The 21,770-nt window shown below is 42.3% G+C and overlaps 1 protein-coding gene across 1 annotated transcript; it reads left to right on the forward strand.

The window, feature by feature from the left end:
• Positions 1-1,133: 1,133 nt before the first annotated feature.
• Positions 1,134-1,763, forward strand: LOC149874579 (uncharacterized). The gene has a single exon (XM_090046190.1). The coding sequence runs from the start codon at positions 1,134-1,136 to the stop codon at positions 1,761-1,763; it is 630 nt and encodes a 209-aa protein (XP_089902316.1).
• Positions 1,764-21,770: the final 20,007 nt, after the last annotated feature.

A 21,770-nucleotide genomic window follows, 5' to 3' on the forward strand; every position in this document is an offset into this window, starting at 1 on the left:
GGTTATTTATTTTAAAAGTTAGAGGACATGTTGCTACCCAGATTTTTATTCTAACAACTTTCATGGTATTTAGGAAACAGCTAGTGGGGAAACATTGTCTTTTCTCCTTGGTATTAAATGAGTACTTTCTTTTTTTTAAAAAATGCCTTGTAAATGTGTCTATTGTCAATTTAAGGATCTGGAGAAGAAATGATAAAAGCATGAAGCAATAAACAGTGTGAAGTCTTAAACACACTGTGGTGGTTTCAGATTTGTAGTCCTACATGCCCACACTCCTTTTCTAATAGTTCCCATGAAATGAATAAGAACTGCAGACACCTGAAAACACTATATATAAAAGAGATTAGGCACGTGTAAAGTTAGATCTGCATAGTTTCTCTCCTTCCCTCCACCTATCCCCCGATTCCTTACTGAAAACAAGAAGATAGCTAGATTCCCCCATCTATTCAATTTACTTCAGTGGCTCTGTCCTTTCTTTCCTTTACCTGCCCCATTTCCAAAGATGCATTTTACATTAGACAGAGAACTGCTTTTGTAACTACTATTGTCCGGCTAAAGCATTCATCCTAGCAAAGAACCCTTTAAAATGGATTCCTCTGTGTCAATGGACACTGTTTTCTAGATAAGAAAGCATATGAATGCAGGATTTCCCACATAAGGTCAGACAATTCATACAACTGCTTGAGTATTTTGTCTCTGAAAGAAAACAGGTACAGAAGCTTCAGAGGCCAAGAAAGAGACAAGAATAGAAGAATATGTCCTTTAAGAATTTTCTTTAGAAGTCCTGTCACTTAATATTGTTCTTTGTTCTAAAGCAGAAGGGTTTTATCCTTTAGAAAATAAAGTCTATTGTGGCAATGAGTTCCTCAGGTTAGTTAGACAAGGTTCTTTGGGTGAATCTGATTAACTTTTATTAGACCAACTTCAATAGTTGGAAAACTCAGATTCTACAAAATTTACACTGGAGAGAACACCCGTGTTTGCCACCTCACAATCTTAAAAAGGCTTTCACCCAACAAGGACACTCCCCCCAAGAGACAGATTGCACGTTTGAAAGAGCCACCTGGATACCATGTGAAGAACTGCTGCAGTACAGAAGAAACCCCCCCCACACAAATCACACACCACTGCTTATGACATATAACCCCTCCCTCAAAACCATATGGAGAATCCTCAAACATTTGCAACCCATACTAGAAAGAGACCCTATTCTTAAAGACATCTTCCCAGAGCCACCCATCCTAGCCTTCAAACAAGCACCAAACCTCACCAACCTTATCACCAGAAGCAAACTTCCCCAGACCCAGACCACACCAAATGGATCCAGACCAGGCCATGCCAAGAAATGCAAAACCTGCCAACACATCTCCACCACCCCCACAATCACTACACCTCACAACAGAGCCATCAGCATTCCTGGATCTTACAGCTGCACCTCCAGAAATGTAATATGTCTCATCCAATGCACCAAATACCCTGACAGAAAATACATAGGTGAGACCAAACAACAGCTGCACACCAGAATGAATGCACAATGGAAATCTATCCAAGACAGGAGTACCCAGTTACCTGTGGGGGCACATTTCTCACAAGAAAACCACTCTCTCTCCAATCTCTCAGTCCTGATCCTCAAAGGAAACTTACAAAACACTTCCCAGAGACAAGCCTATGAACTTCACTTCATCAGCCTCCTGGATGCTAAAAATCATGGACTAAATATAGACATTGGATTTATGACACATTATAACCTGCCTGACATCTGACTCCCCACGTACTTCTCCACTGTTCATCCCCCTTCTCTCTCCCCCCACCCACCCCAACCTGTCTCTCACCCATTGACTCCTCAGTCTACATCTTCACTGACTACCTGTGCTGTATGCATACCAGCCCAGCCTCTGGCTTCTTTACTTCACATTCCATCCAGGAAGAGCACACACCAGCTGCTGAAACTTCCTTAGCCTGCCGAAGGGTTTTTGAACCGGAAAGCTTGCTTAAAAATTGTTCTCCAACTATTTAAGTTGGTCTAATAAAAGATATCAGACTCACCCAAAGAACCTTGTCTGCCTATATCCTTAGACCAACATGGCTACAACCTACACCTCAGGTTAGGTATGTATTTCGTATTTCTTTGTCTCACTTTTAAATTAATTTTCTTCAAATTCATTAAATGTCCTGTTTTTTTATAACAAGTACCCAATTTACCTTCTCTTTACCATTTTATTTCCCCTCTTTTATCAGAGAAACAGTCCCGGTCTCTCCAATATTTCCTGATACAGAGGTTATTAATTGACTATCATGTGCCCCTATATCACTTTCATCTCCACTACATCCTACCTAAGATGTGATGACTATGAGTGAGCGTATTGTTCCAGCTGAGGGCTTGTCATTTACTTACATAATGGCATTATAATATTTTTCGTATAATTTTCTTCTTTCCATTGTCGTTTTGACTTTGGCTTTTTTACTTGTATCTGGTACTAAGCACATGTTGCAATTTTCATTACCATTTCAGCCAGCTGGCTTGAAGCCAAGATAAAACTTACCTGTCTGTGAGTCTCATGGTTATTTCTAAGCAGAAAGGTATGCATTCTGTACTTTGTATTAAACTCACATCCCCACTACTCTATATTTGTCACCTATCTCCATGTATATTTATAGAGGATTTTACCCCACAAATGGATACCATGATGATTTTCATTTCTAGGGAAGATTTTCAAAGACTCAAACAGAATTTAAATTACTGTTTACTTAATAAGGAGTAAGAAGCCTAAGTATCATTTAGTCCTCATTTCTATTCCCTTTACCATAAGCTCACGTTATAAGGGAATGAGGCATATAAATTGTATCATCTGGTTCAAAGAACAAACCAAAATATCTGCTAGTAAAAACTCATTAAAATGTCTCTGCTGTCACAGAGCTGTGACAACCAGTGTTGAGAGATAGTATTGTGGGTCTGCCATTCTGCTTTCTCTTACTCCCCAGCATAATTCCCCTTCATAGACAAATGGTGCTCACTTGCCTTTAGTTTGGCTCATAACTTCTGATTTTCTCTTCTCCTCTCTCAAATGAGAACGCCCCTGCCTCTGTTAAATAATAATGGAATCGCAAAAATATAAAGGCATTCATAAGATCACTGGGGAGTAGGATTGGAAGGGATGGAAACTCCAAAGTCACAGAGGATCATGAACATCTCATGCCTCCCGAGGCTGGGAGGGCACAGCAACCCTCCCAGTTGCTGTGGGGGTGTCGTGCTGGTAAGCGGAGAGCTCCTGCAGGTGGCTGCGGCGGCATTGGCGGTGAGGGGGGGAGGTGGCAAGCACTGACCAGTGATCAGCGACCACTCACAGATACCACCGGCAGCAATGGCAGCAGCCAGCACTGATCAGTGACCACCAGGAGATGCCACCAGCGGTGTCAGTAGTGGCAAGTCGTGACTGCCCACAGGTGCCACCAGCAGCAGCCAATCTCAAGGGGTGCACCGCCACTCTCAGGAGGTGCATGTGCACTCATGTGCACCCGCTATGCATCATCAAGGTGGAGGATCTTTTAACTTGAGTGCAATTGGCAAAGTTTTCACGTTCACTGCACTGCACCCGGCACTATGCTCTGCATAGCTTTGAGACCACACTGGAAACCTTCTTAATTTATGCAGCTTGGTAACACAGAGGAGTCCACAAGCAGAGGGCTGCCATCATAGTAGCCTGTGCTCACATCTCTCTTTGCTGGCATGAAGGAGCTACTGTACATATGGTCACTTCCTAATGGAAAAACTATGTATTAAAGAAACTGTGTTTTGTTACTAAAATCTTCATTAGGCCTTTAGACCAACAGTGTATGTGTATGCCTATATATTATTATTATAAAATGTGGTTTACCTGTACTACTTTATAAGTAACAATTATGTGACAAATATATTTGTTAGGGCATACTTAGATTTCAAAAATAGCTTAAGCTTGTTGCACCCATTTAGATTCTGTGAGATTCTTATTGCACAACCAAATGCCAACCAAATATTAAAACTATGCATAGAGCATAACAATATTCTCTGGAGTGTGTGCTAACATCTGCCATGTGACTGTACAGCCTGTTGTAATCCTAACCAAGGCCAGGAAGTAAATAGTAAGCTTGGAACAACACTCCTTTGTGACACACCTTTCTAACAATGACGTTTAACAACTGTGCAACTCGACATTGTGTATAATAAATGCCATCTGTCTATGAAAAGCACATGCACTGCTCTTTAACATACATTACATATTAATGCATCTAACTTACATTCATATTTATAGGTACGGCCTTGTAGACACTAAAGCCAACATTTTGTAACTCTGGTTATCTAATGCCAACTGGAACCAGGGGTGTTCAGCAGATGTGAAAATTGGGTCAGTCATTTTTGGATCATATATGTGAATTCAGAAACCTGATTTTCGACATTCCAATTAAAAAATAAAAATGGCCTTGGTGTTGTGGAGGCTGTATCTTTAAACATCCTCTGTAATGAAGATTAATACAGAACATTTGAAGCTTGAATTAAAATGTAAGTCAAACATAACATTATTATTATAGCACTATTATGATGATTCAGGAAAACACTTATGAAATTGGGTTTGTTCATGTTATTGACTTGTATTAACTTCCAGCTTTGTTATGAAATACTGACTGTCTTATTTTCCTTATTTAAATCATGGAAGTTGTACCACTGGATTCTACTCAATCTAGACAGTACTATAAAAATTCAGTGGGGTAATGAATAATATTGAGGTAAGCTTGATTTCATCAAATGCTTGCTGCTTTCTGGCAAACTGTCAGGGAGTCTGGATAATGCTACTGCTTCAATAAAAGTATGATGGGCCTTTTTCTGTCGAAAAGATATTTATTAAATAAAGAGGAATTCTTGGGTATATCACCCTGTTGAAGCTTATTTGTAATTTAAACATATAGTAATTCAGTAATAGATTTCTGTTTGACTGTCTGTTATATTCTGGGCCTCATCACTTCATCATCTGTTTCTCTTTCTCCATCCCATAAGGGATACTTTTGATTTAATACAAGAGTTTGGCTAAGTTACTAAGGGAATACTGTGTCAAAGTGAGGTTTGCATTTTATTCTAAATACTCTGAAATTCATGCTGAGGGAGCGGGGAAGGGGATGAAGAATGTGGTGGATTGTCCATCCCTTGTCTCTACATCAAGACTGGATATTAGTCTAAGAGATTTGAGATTTTTAGCTCAAACAAAATTATAGACTGTACTGGATGAAGTTCTGTGGGTTGTGTTATGCATTAAATTTATAGTAAATTCTCATGTTTATACTTTCTGTCCACAAAATGTGTAACTATACAGTCATTCTCTTCCATGGGCTGCTTTTATATTAGTCAAGAAAGTGCTGTTCCCCAAATACAGTCTCACTCGTGAGGTTATGGTTCCCATTGGACTGGCTTTCATTTCCATGTGGAAACATACATTCTTGATTGTAATGTTAGAAAAGCAAAAAAGCCTTAAAAATATTGATACTATTGGCAACTCATCAATGGTACAGATTTCCATGTAGGCATAGACAATTTATCTGTCTGTGTGCAGTTCAGTCATTCAGATTTTTAAATGGTAGAACTGAGACTGGGTACATCTACATGTGAAATTAATGTGGCTCAATAAACTCCAGAGCAGTTCGAGCCAGAGTAAGTGCAGTATCTATAAGTGCACCTGGGAGAGCAGCAATTTGAGCCGGGGTGGAGAAGGACCCTGGATGGCTAGGCTGACTGGGTGTCAAGTATGCCAAGGACTGGCATCTACATGGGAGTTTCAGAGCAGTTAATTACTCTCCTGTAAAATACTGAAGTATTTAATTAGCTTACTGCAGAGTTAATTAGCTTACTGCAATTTAATACTGTGTAGATTGTAACAATTTAATGCAGAGCTAAATAGTCAACTCCACAGTAAAATACACATGTACATCCACCCACTGGGTCTGAAAGCTCTAAAATCGACTTCTTTTCCTAAGACATTTCCAAGTGATTGTCATATTTCTAATGTAAGTACTACTATGTATGTACTACTTCTGCTGGAACAGAATTGGCTATTCAGGTTAATAATAATATTAAAAGTCTGTTCAAGAAAACAGGAAACAATGTAGCACCATTGGATTTTTTACTAAGTTGTCTGGCTGGCTTTCAGTTTTGAAGCTTATGGTGGAAATTAATACCAAATCAAGGATTTTAACAGCAATAGGCTCAGATATTAATCCCTCAATTGAAAGCATCAAGAATTTGTGATAAAAAATTTAAGAAAATTTCTTCCAAGAGGCAGAAGTGGCAAACCCTGGAGTTTGCTTGTTTAGTAAGCCCTGGTGGGCATGTCTACACATATGTTATGTGTAGTATACCAGTTCTACCTTCCAAATGGGACCAGAGGAACCAGAGGAAGGCTTAACTGAGACCCTGTGGGTCAAGATCCAAGGAGGGTGGAGGGAGAGGGATCTGGTGGTAGGAGTTTACTATAGGCCACCACTTCAGGAGGAAGAGGACCTACACCTCGTCAGGAGGTACTCGTCCCCACTAGGGGAAACACCATACTGGATTTGGTGTTAGCCTCTGGGGACGACCTGGTGGGGGAAGTGCTAGTACAAGGGAGGCTGGGGGACAGTGATCATGAAATGATTCAGTTTGCTATTCAGAGAAAGGTGAGGAGGATAATTATCACAGCGCAAATGCTTGACTTTAGGAAAGCCAACTTTGATGTGCTCTGGGCAATAGTCAGGGAGGCACTCAGAGCCCAAGGGGTAGCTAGTATGGGGTCCAGGAAAGGTGGTCCTTCCTCAAGGATGCTATCCTTGGGGCTCAGCAGGACACAATTCCTCTGCGCAGGAAGGTGGGAAAAGGGTCCAAGAAATCTTCATGGCTGAGTGTGGATATCCAAGCTGGCCTGAGGGCAAAGAAAAAAGCATACTGGCGGTGGAAGCAGGGGGAAGGGACAAAGGAGGGGTACACTTCCCTGACCTGAGCTTGTAGAGATTTGATGAGGAAGGCTAAAGCAGCACTGAAGCTTAGATTAGCTTCTGGGATTAAAGATAACAAAAAGTCCTTCTTCAAGTATATAGGTAGCAAGAAGAATTCTCAGGGTAACATTGGACCCCTACAGGACAGGGCAGGGCAGGGCAGGGCAGGGCAGGGCAGGGCAGTTGGTGACGGATGCGTGAGAGAAGGCAGAACTCTTCAACAAGTTCTTTTCCTCCGTGTTCCTGTCTGCTGACAATGGGGTGCTCTTGGGTGACAGGATAGAGAGGCCCGGGAACGATGCGAGTCCCCCAACTGTTAGTTCAGACTGTTAGTTAAGGATTACCTGGAGGGATTAGATGGTCCAAGTCAGCAGGCCCGGATGACTTTCATCTGCGGGTGCTGAGGGAATTGGCTGGTGTCATTGCGAAGCCATTGGCATGGCTGTTTGAGGACTCCTAGTGCTCAGGCCAAGTCCCTGAGGACTGGAAAAGAGCCAGTGTGGTCCCTATTTTCAAGAAGGGGAGGAAGAAGAGCCTGGCAACTACAGGCCAGTCAACCTCACTTCTATCCTGGGGAAGGTCTTTGAAAAAATTATCAAGGGCCACATTTGTGAGAGCCCTGCAGGGGAAGTGATGTTGAGAGGTAACCAGCATGGGTTCATGCAAGGCTGATCCTGCCTGACTAACCTGGTCTCTTTCTCTGACCAGGTAACAAAGAGCTTAGATGGGAAGGAGGAAGTCGATGTCATCTTCTTGGACTTCCAGAAGACCTTTGACACAGTGTCCCACCTAATTCTGGTGGGCAAGCTGAGGGACTGTGGCATTGACGAATGCACGGTCACATAGGTGGCAAACTGGCTCCAAGGGGGAACCCAGAGGGTGGTGGTGGGCAGGTTGATGTCGACCTGAGAGGGTGTGGGCTGCAGAGTCCCCCAGGGCTCAGTTCTTGGGCCGGTGCTGTTCAACATCTTTATTAGCGACGTGGATGAGGGTGTGGAGAGCACCCTGTTCAAGTTCTCTGATGACACCAAGCTGTGGGGTAAAGTGAATACACCAGCAGGCAGGGACCACATCCAGGTAGACCTGGATAAGTTAGAGAAGTGGGCGGATCTGAACAGAATGCGGTTCAACAAGGACGAGTACAGAGTGCTGCACCTGGGGAGAGGGAACCAGCATTATGGTTATAGGTTAGGGGCTGACCCCCTCAGCAGCACAGAGGCAGAGAGGGATCTTGGAGTCAGGAATGACTCCAGGATGAATATGGGTCCCCAATGTGACAAAGCAATAGGCAGAGCCAACCACCCCCTGTCATACATCAACAGGGGCATCACTAACAGATCCAGAGAGGTCTTGCTCCCCCTCTATGCAGCGCTGGTCAGGCCGCAGCTGGAGTACTGTGTCCAGTTCTGGGCACCACACTTCAAGAAGGACATGGAGAACCTGGAGAGGGTCCAGAGGAGGACAATTCATACGGTTGAGGACTTCTGTGGCCAGCCCTATGAGGAGAGGCTGAGGGAGCTGAATCCCTTCAGTCTCAGCAAGAGGAGAGTGAGGGGGGATCTTGTGGCTGCCTACAACTTTATCAGGGGCCACCAGCAGGGAATCGGGGAAAGTCTGTTCACCAGGACCCTCCTTGGAGTCACCAGGAACAATGGCCACAAGCTGAGGAAGGATAGGTTTAGGTTAGATATTAGGAAGAACTATTTCACAGTAAGGGTGGCCAGAGCCTGGAATAGGCTCCCCAGAGGGGTGGTGCTCTCACTTTCCCTGGAGATCTTCAAGAGGAGACTGGATAGGCACCTGGCTGGGGTCTTATGACCCCTGCCACCCCCAGTGCTCCTTCCTGCCCATGGCAGGGGGTCGGACTAGATGATCTGTCTAGGCCCCTTCTGACTCATTGATTCTATGATTCAATGCTTTTATGCACAGTAGCCTATTTTACTGTGCATTAGAGTGTCATGGCAAAAACCATGATAATAGGCTACCATGCAGTAAAATTACACTACTGTGCATTAAGCATCACCAAAAAATGTGCATTTGCTATTTGCTATTTAGTTAGCACCTCACATTAGAGGTACTTAACTTAATGCTCAGTAGCAAAATTGCATTAATGAATGTGTAGATGCCCCTCTCACCCCACCCCCAGTAAAAAAAATGCAATTCCTTGGGGGGAAAAAAGAAGGGATTGACAAGGAGAAGGAATAACAGAAATAGCTATACAATGAAGTTACAGTCATAGACAGAGGCAGGCCTCTGTACTTGAACAATTAATCTGGCCTGCATATCCTGTCTCTCAACATATAACCTTAAATCAAAGTTGATGTTAAAAAAATACTGAGATTCAGGTAACACAAAGACACTAAAGTGAAATATAATATTTATTAGGGCTGTGCAAAGCTTCAGGTGCTGATTCCATCTGGAGAAGATTCAGCCCAATTCAGGGACCAAATCTCTAAATCCAAATCGAATTGGGAGACCAATAAAAAGGTCTAAATTAATTCAAATTCTCCAAATCAATTTGGAAAAGATTTGGAGAGCTTTGGAGATTTGTACAATTCTCACTCACTGCTGCAGGGAGCTGGACCCAGATCCTCTAACAGTTAGTAGGGGGCAGGGGGGAGTCTGGAGGTGAAGTGAGGGGACCATGGGGGGACCCTGACCAGGCCCCATCCCCTATCTATTCCCCATCTGCCTATACTCCCTGCTCCATCAATGGCTGCCCCACCTGGCCCCAGTGTTTGGACATTTAAAAAAAAAAAGCCCCACACTCACTGGGTGCTGCCAGGTGGAGGCTGATCATCACTGCCACCCACTGCCCTGTACTTTATGGGTGGCTCTGCCACAAGTACTCATCCTCCACCCACTCTCCCAGCTCCATCAATAGCTCCCTGTCTTCATCCCAACTCCCAGTTCTTTAAAAAAAAAAAGCCCCACACTCATCGGCTGCTGCAGCAGCCATCGGGGCTTCTGGGGGCTCATGGCAGAGCCCCCCATGCAGCACAGGGCAGTGGCTGGGGCTGGGAGAGTGGGCAGGGCATGCGGCCTGTTTGATTCGGAGATTTGGCCGATTCAGCAAAGGCAAATCTCCAAATCAGATTCAGCCAAATCGATTTGGGACAGTGATTCAAATCAACAAATTGAATTGCTGTCCCCAAATCTGAAGTAAATACTAGCCACTTTGCACAGGCCTAATATTTATGCTCAGTCACTAAAATAAAGCATCATTATTCTGGTAATATAAAAGTGAACAGACAGAGCAAGCTAAGATCCACAAAACTGACTACAATGTACAGGGGAAATGGAAAGTTTGTTGATAAAAATGTTTTAGTCAAAGGGACTATAAGGAATGAGAAGGCAGGTAGCGAAGTCATTACATGGGGACAAAAATTCTAGTAGGAATGAAGCATCATTTTGGTGATGAGGTAAAGTGAAGTAAATAAATACAGCATACAAGGTGTGTCTACATATGCTATTCGAAGCAGGCTTACTGCACAGTAAAAGTGCTACATAGTAAGCCTACTGAGGGAGCAGATTCGCTCCCACCCTGCTCTGCCCCCTGCAGCATCCAGACAGAGGTCCAGGCTCCCCCTGGGTGTTAGCCCAGGGACTGGCAGGGAGCATGGTCCTGATGTGCACAGGGAAGGATTGCTGCTGCTGCAGAGCTCTCCTGTCCCATGCATTGAGACAAGCCCTGTGACTAGTACGGCTTCCCTGAACAGCTCAGGGCTGGCCACAATCTGTCCTATTCTAGGGCAGGTCCCAGCCAGCCCCAAGCTGGGCAGAGAATTCTCCTGGTGTGCAAGCTCCTGGTCCCAGCTTCATGACCAAAGCAGGGACCTGGTGATTTCTCCCTGCTTCTGAGAGCTGCTTGCTGCTAGGGCAGGCTCTGAGATCAGAGCCCAGCTGAGACAACATCCCCACTGCCCTGGCTTCAGGCAGCTCCTAGCCCTAGCTCTGCAATCATAGTGGGGGCTGGAAGATTGTTCCCTTCTCCCAGGAGCTGTTTGCTGCCAGGAAAGGTTCTGAGCTTGCTGAGACAATGTCTATATGGCTCAGGGACATTGTCCCAGCTGTGTTGTGAGCTCGGAGCCCATCCCCAGCAGCAGGCAGTTCCCAGGGCCAGGGAGCAAACTCCCAGCCCCCATTTGATTGTGGAGCCAGGACTGGGATATGCCTGCTGCCAGGGCAAGGGGCCTAGGCCCCATGCTCAGAGCTCACCCTGGCAGCAGGCAGCTCACAGGGGAGGCGATTGCTCTTCACTGCTGCCGAAGCTGACTGGGAGCTAATGTGCTCCTGCTTGATCGTCTACACATGGGCAACTGTGCAGTTACTACCACACCATTAATTTGATACCTGCATTATTTTGCAGTTGACTAACTGACTGCACAGTAAGCACCTGCACATGTAAACAGTAACACTTTACCACACAGTCAATTAGTCATGTGCACAGTAAAGTGTCTTGTATAGACATACCCACAGAGTGTTGACTTGAGGCTTAATCTATAAAATACAATACAGGAGCATACTTTGAGCTTTACATTCTAAGTGAACAGAGGTGTCTACCTTCAGAACCAATTTACATAGCAGAGCTTGGGTGCATTTTGGATATAAACCAGGGTAGGCAACTCAAGATTATTTTTTAATGATAATCTAAAAATCTTTGAATGATAACCAAACTTTTTTAAGAATTCTGTTTTTATTTTTATTGACATACCTTTTGCCTAATATAAATGTAACTCTTCTGACAGGCCCTGGATGGAATAGCTTCATATTTAGGGGTTTACACCAAACAGAGTAAAAAAAAAAAAATTGGTTGGCAGTAAAAGTTTGCAGATTTGTTAGTAAAAGAAATTTAGTGATTTTGCAGCCCTTCTTGACTGTAAGAAAGACTTTATGTAGTTCTGCCTCTACTCCAGGGGTCCCTTACTCATACCCAAATATCGATGCCCCTGACCTCATCCCCATCATGCTTTTCCCTCATCTCACTCTTGAGCCTGTTAGCTGTAGAAGGGCTAATCAATGCTAATTAGAAGTACCAAACAGTTCCTGTTCAGGAAAGCTACTGGTCCACCAACAGTTAAGAATTATGAACACTGCCTTCCCACTCATCAGGAGGTGATTTGCAGGCTTAGGCTTGGAAGCTTGGCCAGCTAACCTTGGTTCTGATAAAAACAAGTGTCCAAAGCTGGGTTGTCCAGCAGGCTTTCATAGCAGATTCTCTGATAACAAAAACAGTCTTACTTCATAGTTTCATAGTTGGTAGGGTTGGAAGGGACCTAAGCAGATCATCTAGTCCAACCCCCTGCCATGGTCAGGAAAGGATGCTGGGGTCAAATGACCCCAGCTAGGTGGCCATCTAGCCTCCTTTTGAAGACCCCCAGGGTATGAGCAAGCACCACTTCCCTTGGAAGTTGGTTCCAGCTCCTAGCTGCCCTGGCGACTTGGAATTCATAAACCAACAGTGAGCATATTCTGGGAGAATTTAGCAACAAAACCAAACAGTAACAATATACAAGTACAAGGGGATCATACAATTCCATTCATATTTACAACAATATATATAGATATAACTATAGATATAAATATATATATATAGATAGACAGATAGATGTTAGGGTCGGAAGGGACCTCAGTAAGTCATTGAGTCTGACCCCCTGCCTGGGGCAGGAAAGAGCTCTGGGGTCAGATGACCCCAGCTAGGTGCTTGTCCATCTCCTGTCAAAGACCCCCAAGGTAGGGGAGAGCACCACCTCCCGTAGAAGCCCATTCCAGATTCTGGCAACCCTTACTGTGAAGAAGTTCTTTCTAATGTCCAACCTAAATCTGTTCTCCATCAATTTGTGCCCATTGTTCCTAGTTACTCCAGGAAGTATCCTAGTAAACAGAGCATCTCCTATTCCCTGCTGCCCTCCCCTGATGAATTTATAGGCAGCCACAAGATCACTTCTCAGCCTTCTCTTGCAAAGTCTGAAGAGATCTAGTCCCTCAGTCTCCCCTCGTAGGGCCTTTCCTGCAGGCCTCTGACCATATGAGTGGCCCTCCTCTGGACCCTGTCAAGATTCTCTGTATCCCTGAAGTGTGGTTCCCAAAACTGGGTGCAGTACTTCAACAGTGGCCTGACCAGTGCCACATAGAGGGGAAGTATCACTTCCCTGGACCTGTTCATCATGCATCTGCTAATGCATGATGAAGTGTGGTTACTCTAGTTGATCACTTCCTCACATTGATGACTGATGATCGCTTTCCACTGCTATGCTGCTGAAATGGTCATTTCCCAGCCTGTAAGTGTGTTGGTTGTTCTTTTTGCTCAGGTGTAGCACTTTGCACTTGTCTTCACTGAACTGCATCCTATTTCATTCTGCCCATTTTTCCAACCTGTCCAGATCCCCATCATCTGGTATGTTAACTTTGCCCCATAAATTGGTGTCATCTGTGTACTTGGACAGGGTGCTCTCCACACCCTTGTCCAAGTCACTGATGAAGACATTGAAAAGCACTGGCCCGAGAACTGAGCCTTGTGGGACTCCACTGCCCACAACTTTACAGGTTGATATCGACCCATCCACCACCACACTCTGGGTGCAACCCATAAGCCAATTTGCCACCCATCTAACTGTACAATCATCTGCATCACAGTCTGTCAGTTGATTTACGAGAGCAGCATGAGATACCATATCAAAGGTCTTCTTAAAGTCTAGGTAGATAACATCTACCTTGACTCCTGCATCTAAGCATTTTGTGACCTGATCATAAAAAGAAACAATGGTTTCTTCTAAGATAGGTATATAGTTAGATAGAAGTTTGATTCTCTATAGATTTTAAACTAATATCAATGATCACAAAGAAAGCAAAGTAATATTAACTCTGGTACTTTAGCAGACCTGATAAGCAGGACTCCTGGTTTTCTCTGATAAAAGTAAATCCCCAATTTTCAGATTAAATCCACATTTTTCCATGATCAAAATGAAACATCACTATATATAGTATCGATGTATTAGTGGCATTTCAATTTAATCATGGAAAAATGTGGATTTGGGGTTAATTTTTAACCTTTAATTGGGGGGGGGGTTATCAGAGAAAACCAGGAGTCCTGTTGATAGTTAAGTAAACAAACACAACCATCCAGTTTCTTGGCAACCCCAGCACTGGTTTACTGAGTCACATTTAGAAACAGGACTTCACAAATACTATATTTCTTACTATTATGATCAGAATGAAAATATCCAGATCAACATTACAATCACCCAAACTTCTGAACTCATACTTTCTGATATACATAGAAAGCACCTCTTTGTTCAAATGCCTTTGAACTAATACGCCCCAACAGATGTTTTCACACCCTCTGTCACACAGACCTTTCTGGGATCAACCAGTCCGTCCTCAGTAGAACTTGTTTTACTAAAGCCAGTACTAGTTTGTCTTGTCAGAAAGATAAGGTGATGTACCCAATCTAGTAGTGGTAGATTCACTTGATCCCTCTAGGGGTGTCTACAATCCTCCATCTTTATAGGCTGGCCTATAGCCTACTCAGACACTGGTAGTCTGTTACTGCTTGTTTACCACTGGACTGTATCTGGTCTGGACTCTCTCTACTCTCCTCTCTCATATCTAGAATTGATTGCCCTTATAAAAGTCTACCTCATACTTCTCAACCATTCCAAATTCATACATTCCTATCACTCAACAGTCCATCATTCATCTCCCTCACACCAGCCAATCAATATGTATATCATCTCAAAGGGTGAACAACACTCTTTCCTGCCAAATATTCATTCACTCGTACATTCTCTCTACATCCTCATTTTACCAAGCATAAGTGTATCCAGGCAAGTTGAAAACTGAAACTTATGACATCCTAGAAGGTTTAAGAGTTCATCCCTTCTTGAAACTTCTTGAACTCAGAGAACTGTACAGGTCTCAACATACACAAATATGTTAACAGCTACACTCAACATATGGGAACTTAGTAAATATACTACATAACAAAAACTCTACCAACAAGCCTTCAACCCTTCCAGCAGCCCTGCCCACATTCTGGCATGGACCCCCACCCAATGCCTCCTCCCATTCCCATCCCTGTAATTTCATCCGAGGTGCACCACCCTCTCTCCAACCTGCCTGGGCTGTGCTGCCTGCCTGCAGGACAAACAGTTTTATAGGCAGGCAACAGGATGCAGCAGCACATGGCTGAGTGGGTGGGTGGGGGTGACTGGAAGAGCCTTCAGGGACTCACATGGGCCACAAAACCCTAAACTGAGCTCCTGCTCAGACACTAGGTAACATTGCTCAGCTCTGTCTGACCTTCAATATCCAGCCTCATTCAGATGACAGATGTTCATTTAAGCACAAGGTTGTTTAGATTTTTTACAGATGGCTACATTTTATGGACTAAAGGCTTTTTTATGGGCCTTCAATAAATCTATGGACATTTGGCAATGCTGATATGAACCTGTGTTTGGTGTTTTCCAATTGGCTACCTCTCTCAATTTCTTCCCTCAGTGTGTGTTTCTTTTTGGCTTTGTTAATCATTCTGCTTCAGCACCTAATTCTATCCTATGCACTCTACAGTATAGAGAACCTAGTCAAATATCTCTGAATTTTGGATTCTACTATGAAGGCCAGGCACATTACTTTAGGAATCTAGTCTTTCTTCAGTCAAGAACTTTAAATGCTTGTGTTCTCTATTGGATATGGATTTTTAGCCCTATCGACTCTGATTGTCAAAATCCTGCGTACACCTGAGATTCCCTTGCTCTTCTCTTTAAGAATTTGGTCATGCTAGCAATGTTCCCTATGACTCCAGCCTGGCAAAATATCACAGGTCACCATTAGAATTAAATTGTAACATTTGACATTGTTTGCATAAATCATTTCTCATGCACACAATGAGAGCTTCTTTAACTTTGACTTTAATGTAGCCCAAGATGATGAATTTCAAGTAAAGCTTGTTCTGGACTTTGAAACCCTTAAAAAGTCCAGAAACTTCTTATTTACAGATGGCTGGACAACATATGCAGGCTGTAAAGACCACTGTAGAGTGCCAAACTATAAGCCTGTGTTCATCGTCTTACTTCAAGGAGACAGGGAATATCTGGGGTATTAACTTATACATCATGTATCCAAGATCCCAGGGGCTGCTTGATGAATGAGTTACAAGCAGGTGTTTCGAGGACCCTTAAAAGCTCCTCTGGGGAGTCCCAGCTCTCTCACAGAAATGCTTTTCCCCAGTCCAGGGCTTTGAGCCATAACTGAGCTAATACACAAAAAACTTTTTTTTCCTCTTTGGCCACTTACTAATGACCTCATATAATTTAGCATGATTTCTTTTAGAAACTAGAGAGGGTGAGATCAGAATTGGGTGTATACAGACATTAACAGAGAGTGTAAATTACTAATTAGGCAGATTAAGCCACCACAGCTCTTATTCCTTCTTCTGCATAGACTGCCAAGAACTTGATCCTACATTTCTTGTGATCTTATCCATCCAGTGAAAGTGATTGGGAGATGAAGAAATAAAAATGTAAATGTCTTGGTTTCTTATGGCTTCTCCATGCATGCCTGGAAAGGAAGAATTTTGCTAAGATGTAAGGAAAGGTAGGTAGGGAAGGTGGAAGAAAAGGGCTCCCTCTTGGTTTTCAGCAAGAATTCAATAGCACTCAACTGCTTACTTTGCATATCAGAGGCTCCTGGTTTGAGACATGGAATAGAAGAATTCTTCAATTCATTCTTCTGTCTCTGGTGGTTGGGTGAAAAGCTGATTAAGCTGCCTCCTGCTATATTTTTTTTCATGGACAAAAGTATTTCCTGATAAGCTCTGCCTATCACCATTCCCTCTCAGCAAAAATGGAGTTTTGAACTGAGTACAGCATGAGTTTGGGAATCTGACAGGAAGAATATTTTTGACCAGTTGATTCAGATTGCTGGTATGCATTTAAATATTAGGAAGAATCCTTCAAAGGAAGCTGTGCTGGTTTTGTAGGGATACTACCCACTGAGCCAATTACAATTCCATGGCATGTTTGTGAAACTTGGCACAAAACCCTAATAAATTATAGTTTTAAAAGGAATATATTAGTATAGATTTATTATTTATTATTTTAAGTCATTGCAATATATCCTTTGATAAAAAAAACAGTTTTTGACTACTTGAAACAGATAGTAAGGTATACAATGATACTTATTCAAGAGCATTCATGTAAGGTTATCTCCTTAAGAAGTGCCACTTACATACTGGCTTGGGCAATAATGGCACAGGTTAAACAAGTAGACTGCAAACAATGCAAGAAGACAGGAATAAAATTTAGAAAGAAATACCTGGGAGTGCCAGTGTGGGCATTTTTTCAAGGAAAACTCTTCCTACAGTAATGATAGATGTAGGATCTTTAGTATGTTATACTAGCAAACAATAGCACACAACAGTGTTCTTAAGTCTACAGACATTTCCCATGAAATGCTTAATACATGGATGAGTGTATTATTTATAGTGATGAACATGCATCTTAAATCTGGATTTTGCCAATGGGGGTGTTTTATGTGGAGGTTCTGTGCACAGCCTCAGCAGTGCAATTCCACTGCAGAATCAGAAAGGAAAAAGAGTTTTGAATTACAGGATTGCTCTCCTGCCAAAGTATCTGACAGCATCAAAAACCATAAAAATGGAGTATAACTGGTAAATGTTATACCAGCAGGCCTAAAAGGATGATATATACTTGTTTTTCTTAAGTGGCCTTTTTTTACTTGAATCTAGCAAGAATATCTTTTGTTTAATTTAGACACATGACATCATACCTCATGAATTACAGAGACTGGAAAATATCAGACCTAATGAAATAGCTGTTCTTTTATGAATTGCTCCAGCATGCTAAAGAATAATCTCCATTTAGGGTATAACTGAGTTTCCTTTAACGCAGCTGTATCCCAGCATACCCAGATGACAATGTGTAACACAATACAAGCTGCTAGGTTTTAGATCAGTTTACCATATGGTGTTAAGTGGCAAATGTACCTGCAGAGATTCATTATCTTAAAAATTCCTGTCAAAGGAAATAGGAAAATGGAAATGAGGTATGCTGCATGTAAACAGGAACTGCAGTATGAATCCTAAGTGAGAAGTTATAGATAACAGACTAGAGGAGAATTAGAACAACCACCTAAGTAGGCAGAATAAGCACTGAAGAAAGTAGATGAAATAAAATATATTCCTTCCCCCATTTGGGGGATTTTTTTTTTAAAGCTGACACAAGTTTATATTTTTAGACTAATCTCCACCATCATATTCATATTTTCTGCAGCTATAACTTGTTAGTTTTGAGTCGTGTTTCAACATCATAACAGATGTCTCTAGTTTGAGACAAGGACTGTAGGCTCAAAACTGATTCACTGAAACTTCTTTCACCATAGAAGGGCAACTAATAAGTGTCTGTTATGGCACACTTCTTAAATTTAATCATTTTACTATTTTATGGTGTATAAACCCCCATGCAGCAGTAGTTTCATATTTTAATGGGCAATACATTTCAAACTTTAACAGCCATCCACAATTAAATTTATTATCCACATTATATCATAACTATTTTTTTTCCCCTCTGGCACATCACAAACATATTATTGGTACCATTTTGTCTAAGTGGGTGATCACAAAAGTCAACATCAAGTGTAAACAAAACTGCCTTTTGTTTTAAATAAAATGCATGAAAGCTGTGCCACAATAATACATCAAAAGCTATATTATTTTGTGCAACAGTGAAGAAACCTAATAAGCTGATGGTTTTATTTACAAATGACTTTTTCTAAAATGCCTGAGTCTTATTGTTCTTTATAATGTAGTTATACCAGCAGTGCACTGATACATTAATATTTTCATGGGTGCATGACCCACCTATAAAAAGTGTCCTGAGCCAAGAACACTAAACAAAAAAGAGGCCTAGCAATAAGATCTAGATATCCTTTTACATAGATGTCACAACCTTGATTCTGCAGGAGGGTGGGACAAAAACCAAGTCTCAATCCTACAAACACTTAATTCATAAGCTTAATTTTACACTTAAGATTGATACCATTGAAGTCAGTGAGGCTGTTCAAAGTGTTCATGCAAAGAATGCACATGAGCAAGTGTTTGTAGGATCAGGCCACAAATGCTGGGATCTACTTGAAATAATCCCATAACTGGGATACTGAATCCAGTTTTGTATGAAAATATTTCCCAAATCCTGAAGGATCAGATTTGGCCCCATATGGAAAGATAGTCAAGATACCATTTTGGACTGAATCCAGCTATATTCCTTAGGGAATTTTTTGGTTACATATCTAGTCAAAGGATGAGGATCGCTGCCTTTCTTGCCTCCATAGTGTACATGATATGCAAATTTATTCCACCCTATTCCTAACAAATTAAACACTTCATCCTTCTTTGGTCCGAATCTTGTGAAATTACTTGCATCAAAATAAGTGAGGGGGAAAAGACATAAAATATTTCTGTAGCAGAATGATTTACACTGGTGTAAATGATTACGTAGGAGACAGGAAAAGGAGAATCAGGCCTTACTTATTTCTAAGAGAATTAGTAGAGTTTTTTTGCAGTAAAGGTAAGGACAGAAAGGACTGGGTACTAAATTATCCTCCCATCCTTTGGATTGTTCCTTCTCAAACAAGGTGATGGTAAATTAAGAATATAGCTAATGCAATTACTATCCAAGACATATCTGTGCTGAAGATTAAGAGAAGATTTCAGGTTTCAGACCTTTCAAGCTGTCATTCCAAAACTACAATTGTTCTAAGGACTTCATTTTCAACATGTTTTAGGAGTACATTAATTTTCAGTACACTGACCTAACAACTAATACTTCTGGATCCTTAAGCTTATGCTTATGTTTCCAAAGATTTTCAAAACAAAATTAAAACTATGTTATAATTAATGGAGGACAGGTAGAAAAACCCTTTGAAAATCTCCACCACTATAAGAGTAGAATCATTTTTTGCTGTTAGTTTGTTGTTGTTTGTTTGTTTGATACCTCAAGATTTTATGTGACATCTTGGAAAATACACGTTAATTTTTGCTCATTTCTTTTCAAATGCAAGGATGAAAACAGTGCAAATGTAGAAAATCCAGTAATAAAGCAAAAAAGGCAGTGGATTCTCCATTCGTCCAGCACAGCTGGTGAGGCTTGACAAGCTGGGAGCATCTACGCAAGACACTGACCGCGAAGTAGCCAAAAAATATTGCACAGTAGCACGTCACAGCATGGACAGTGCTAATACACTACTGTGCAGTATTATTAGGCTACTGTGCATTAACATCACCTAAATGACATTTGCTGGCACTACTGCACAGTAACTCTGGTTACTGAACATTTATTTAGTGCTTTCTAATACAAGTACTAAATCTGCATCTCATGTAGTTGCACCCACAGGGTCATGGATTTAATTTCACTAAGCCAGTTCTTAGTTGTGCTTTGGCTACTTGTGACTGCTGAAAACTTCTGCAGGTTTGAGAAGTAGTCAGGCTGTTCTGCTAAATGTCTAAGCAACATTTGCACATCACCCTAGACTTAGTTCTTCATAGTTTATCTGCATTCTTGGATCTGGCTAAGAGTTGTTTGTAATTTTCTAAAACATTGGAAAAGGCTATAGCATTAGGCTAGGCACAGAAATTACACATAAATGACTGGAAGTCGGTCTGAATCTGTAATAGAACAGAAGTTCAGTGCATGTAGACTGGTTTAAAAATGGCAGAACCCTATATAAAACAGATCTGGATGGACCAGTGTCAGATTGAATCAGTTTAGGTTAGACCTGTTTATCAAAATTCTGTCCCAGATCCGCTCCTGACTCAAGCTAGGTTACCATCCCTCAGCATCCCAGGAGCTTTTGCAGCTCTCCAACTAGCCCTCCCACCCCCTTGCAGGGCAGGAGACCTAGCCTCTGCCTGCATTACTTTGCTTCAGCTGAGCACCAGGCTGCTCCACCCCTGGGCTGTTACAGAGCTGCAGCAGCATCAGAGAGCTGAGGTAGTAAAGTCTCTGTTGCCCAGCCCAGCACTCTGCCTGCATCTGCCAGCTGAACCAGGCAGCAGGGGGAGCAGATACGCCCGACCCCACTCCTGCCCACTCTAGCCATCGTAGTGGGGAGGGCCATGCAGCAGGGCTTCCCCCCGTCTTTGCTGCCTGGCCTATTGTGGCTTCTTTTCACAGGCGAGCCACAGCTAGGGCCACACTGGCCACTCAGGGGTGGCTGGCTCCTTGGCTGCTGGACTGGGCTTGGCATTTTCCAGCAGTCTGGTCAAGCACCCCCACCCTGTTGGCCTAGGCCAGTGCGGGCCACCTCTGTAGCCTCCTCTTCCTGCCCCCCTGCCCCCAAAGGCTGAACATGAACATGAACATGAGTTCTGTTCACTCCCTAACTAATCTAGGGCACTTAAGAAAATCTGAGAAAGTTTGTGCAAACCCTCTTTGTGCTTTTTGAATAGCTCTACTTAGCCTTAGTTACTATGTTTTTTTTCTCCTTCCTTAAATACTTTGCCATGGTTTTTTTTTTCTTCCTTTAATATTTTTTTGTTTATTTCTTTGTTTTGTCTTGTATGGTATACAAATTAATCTCAATATTGTGCACATGAGTGAAGATTAATCATGTAAGAACATGAAAGATCAGTATGTTAGCAAGGTCAGTAGGGCTGTGTGAAGCTTTGGTTGCTGATTTGATTCAGAGGAGATTTGGCCTGATTTGGTGGCCAAATCTCGAAATCTGAATTGAATCAGGAGACCCATTAATCTCTCCAAATC

This window comes from Crocodylus siamensis, chromosome 1 (assembly GCF_052110815.1).
Source record: "Crocodylus siamensis isolate JL-2025a chromosome 1, ASM5211081v1, whole genome shotgun sequence".
NCBI classification, from domain to species: Eukaryota; Metazoa; Chordata; order Crocodylia; family Crocodylidae; genus Crocodylus; species Crocodylus siamensis.

What these genes read in the sequence shown, in the direction of transcription:
- LOC149874579 (XM_090046190.1), top strand. Translation starts at nt 1,134, where the DNA reads ATGACATATAACCCCTCCCTCAAAACCATATGGAGAATCCTCAAACAT.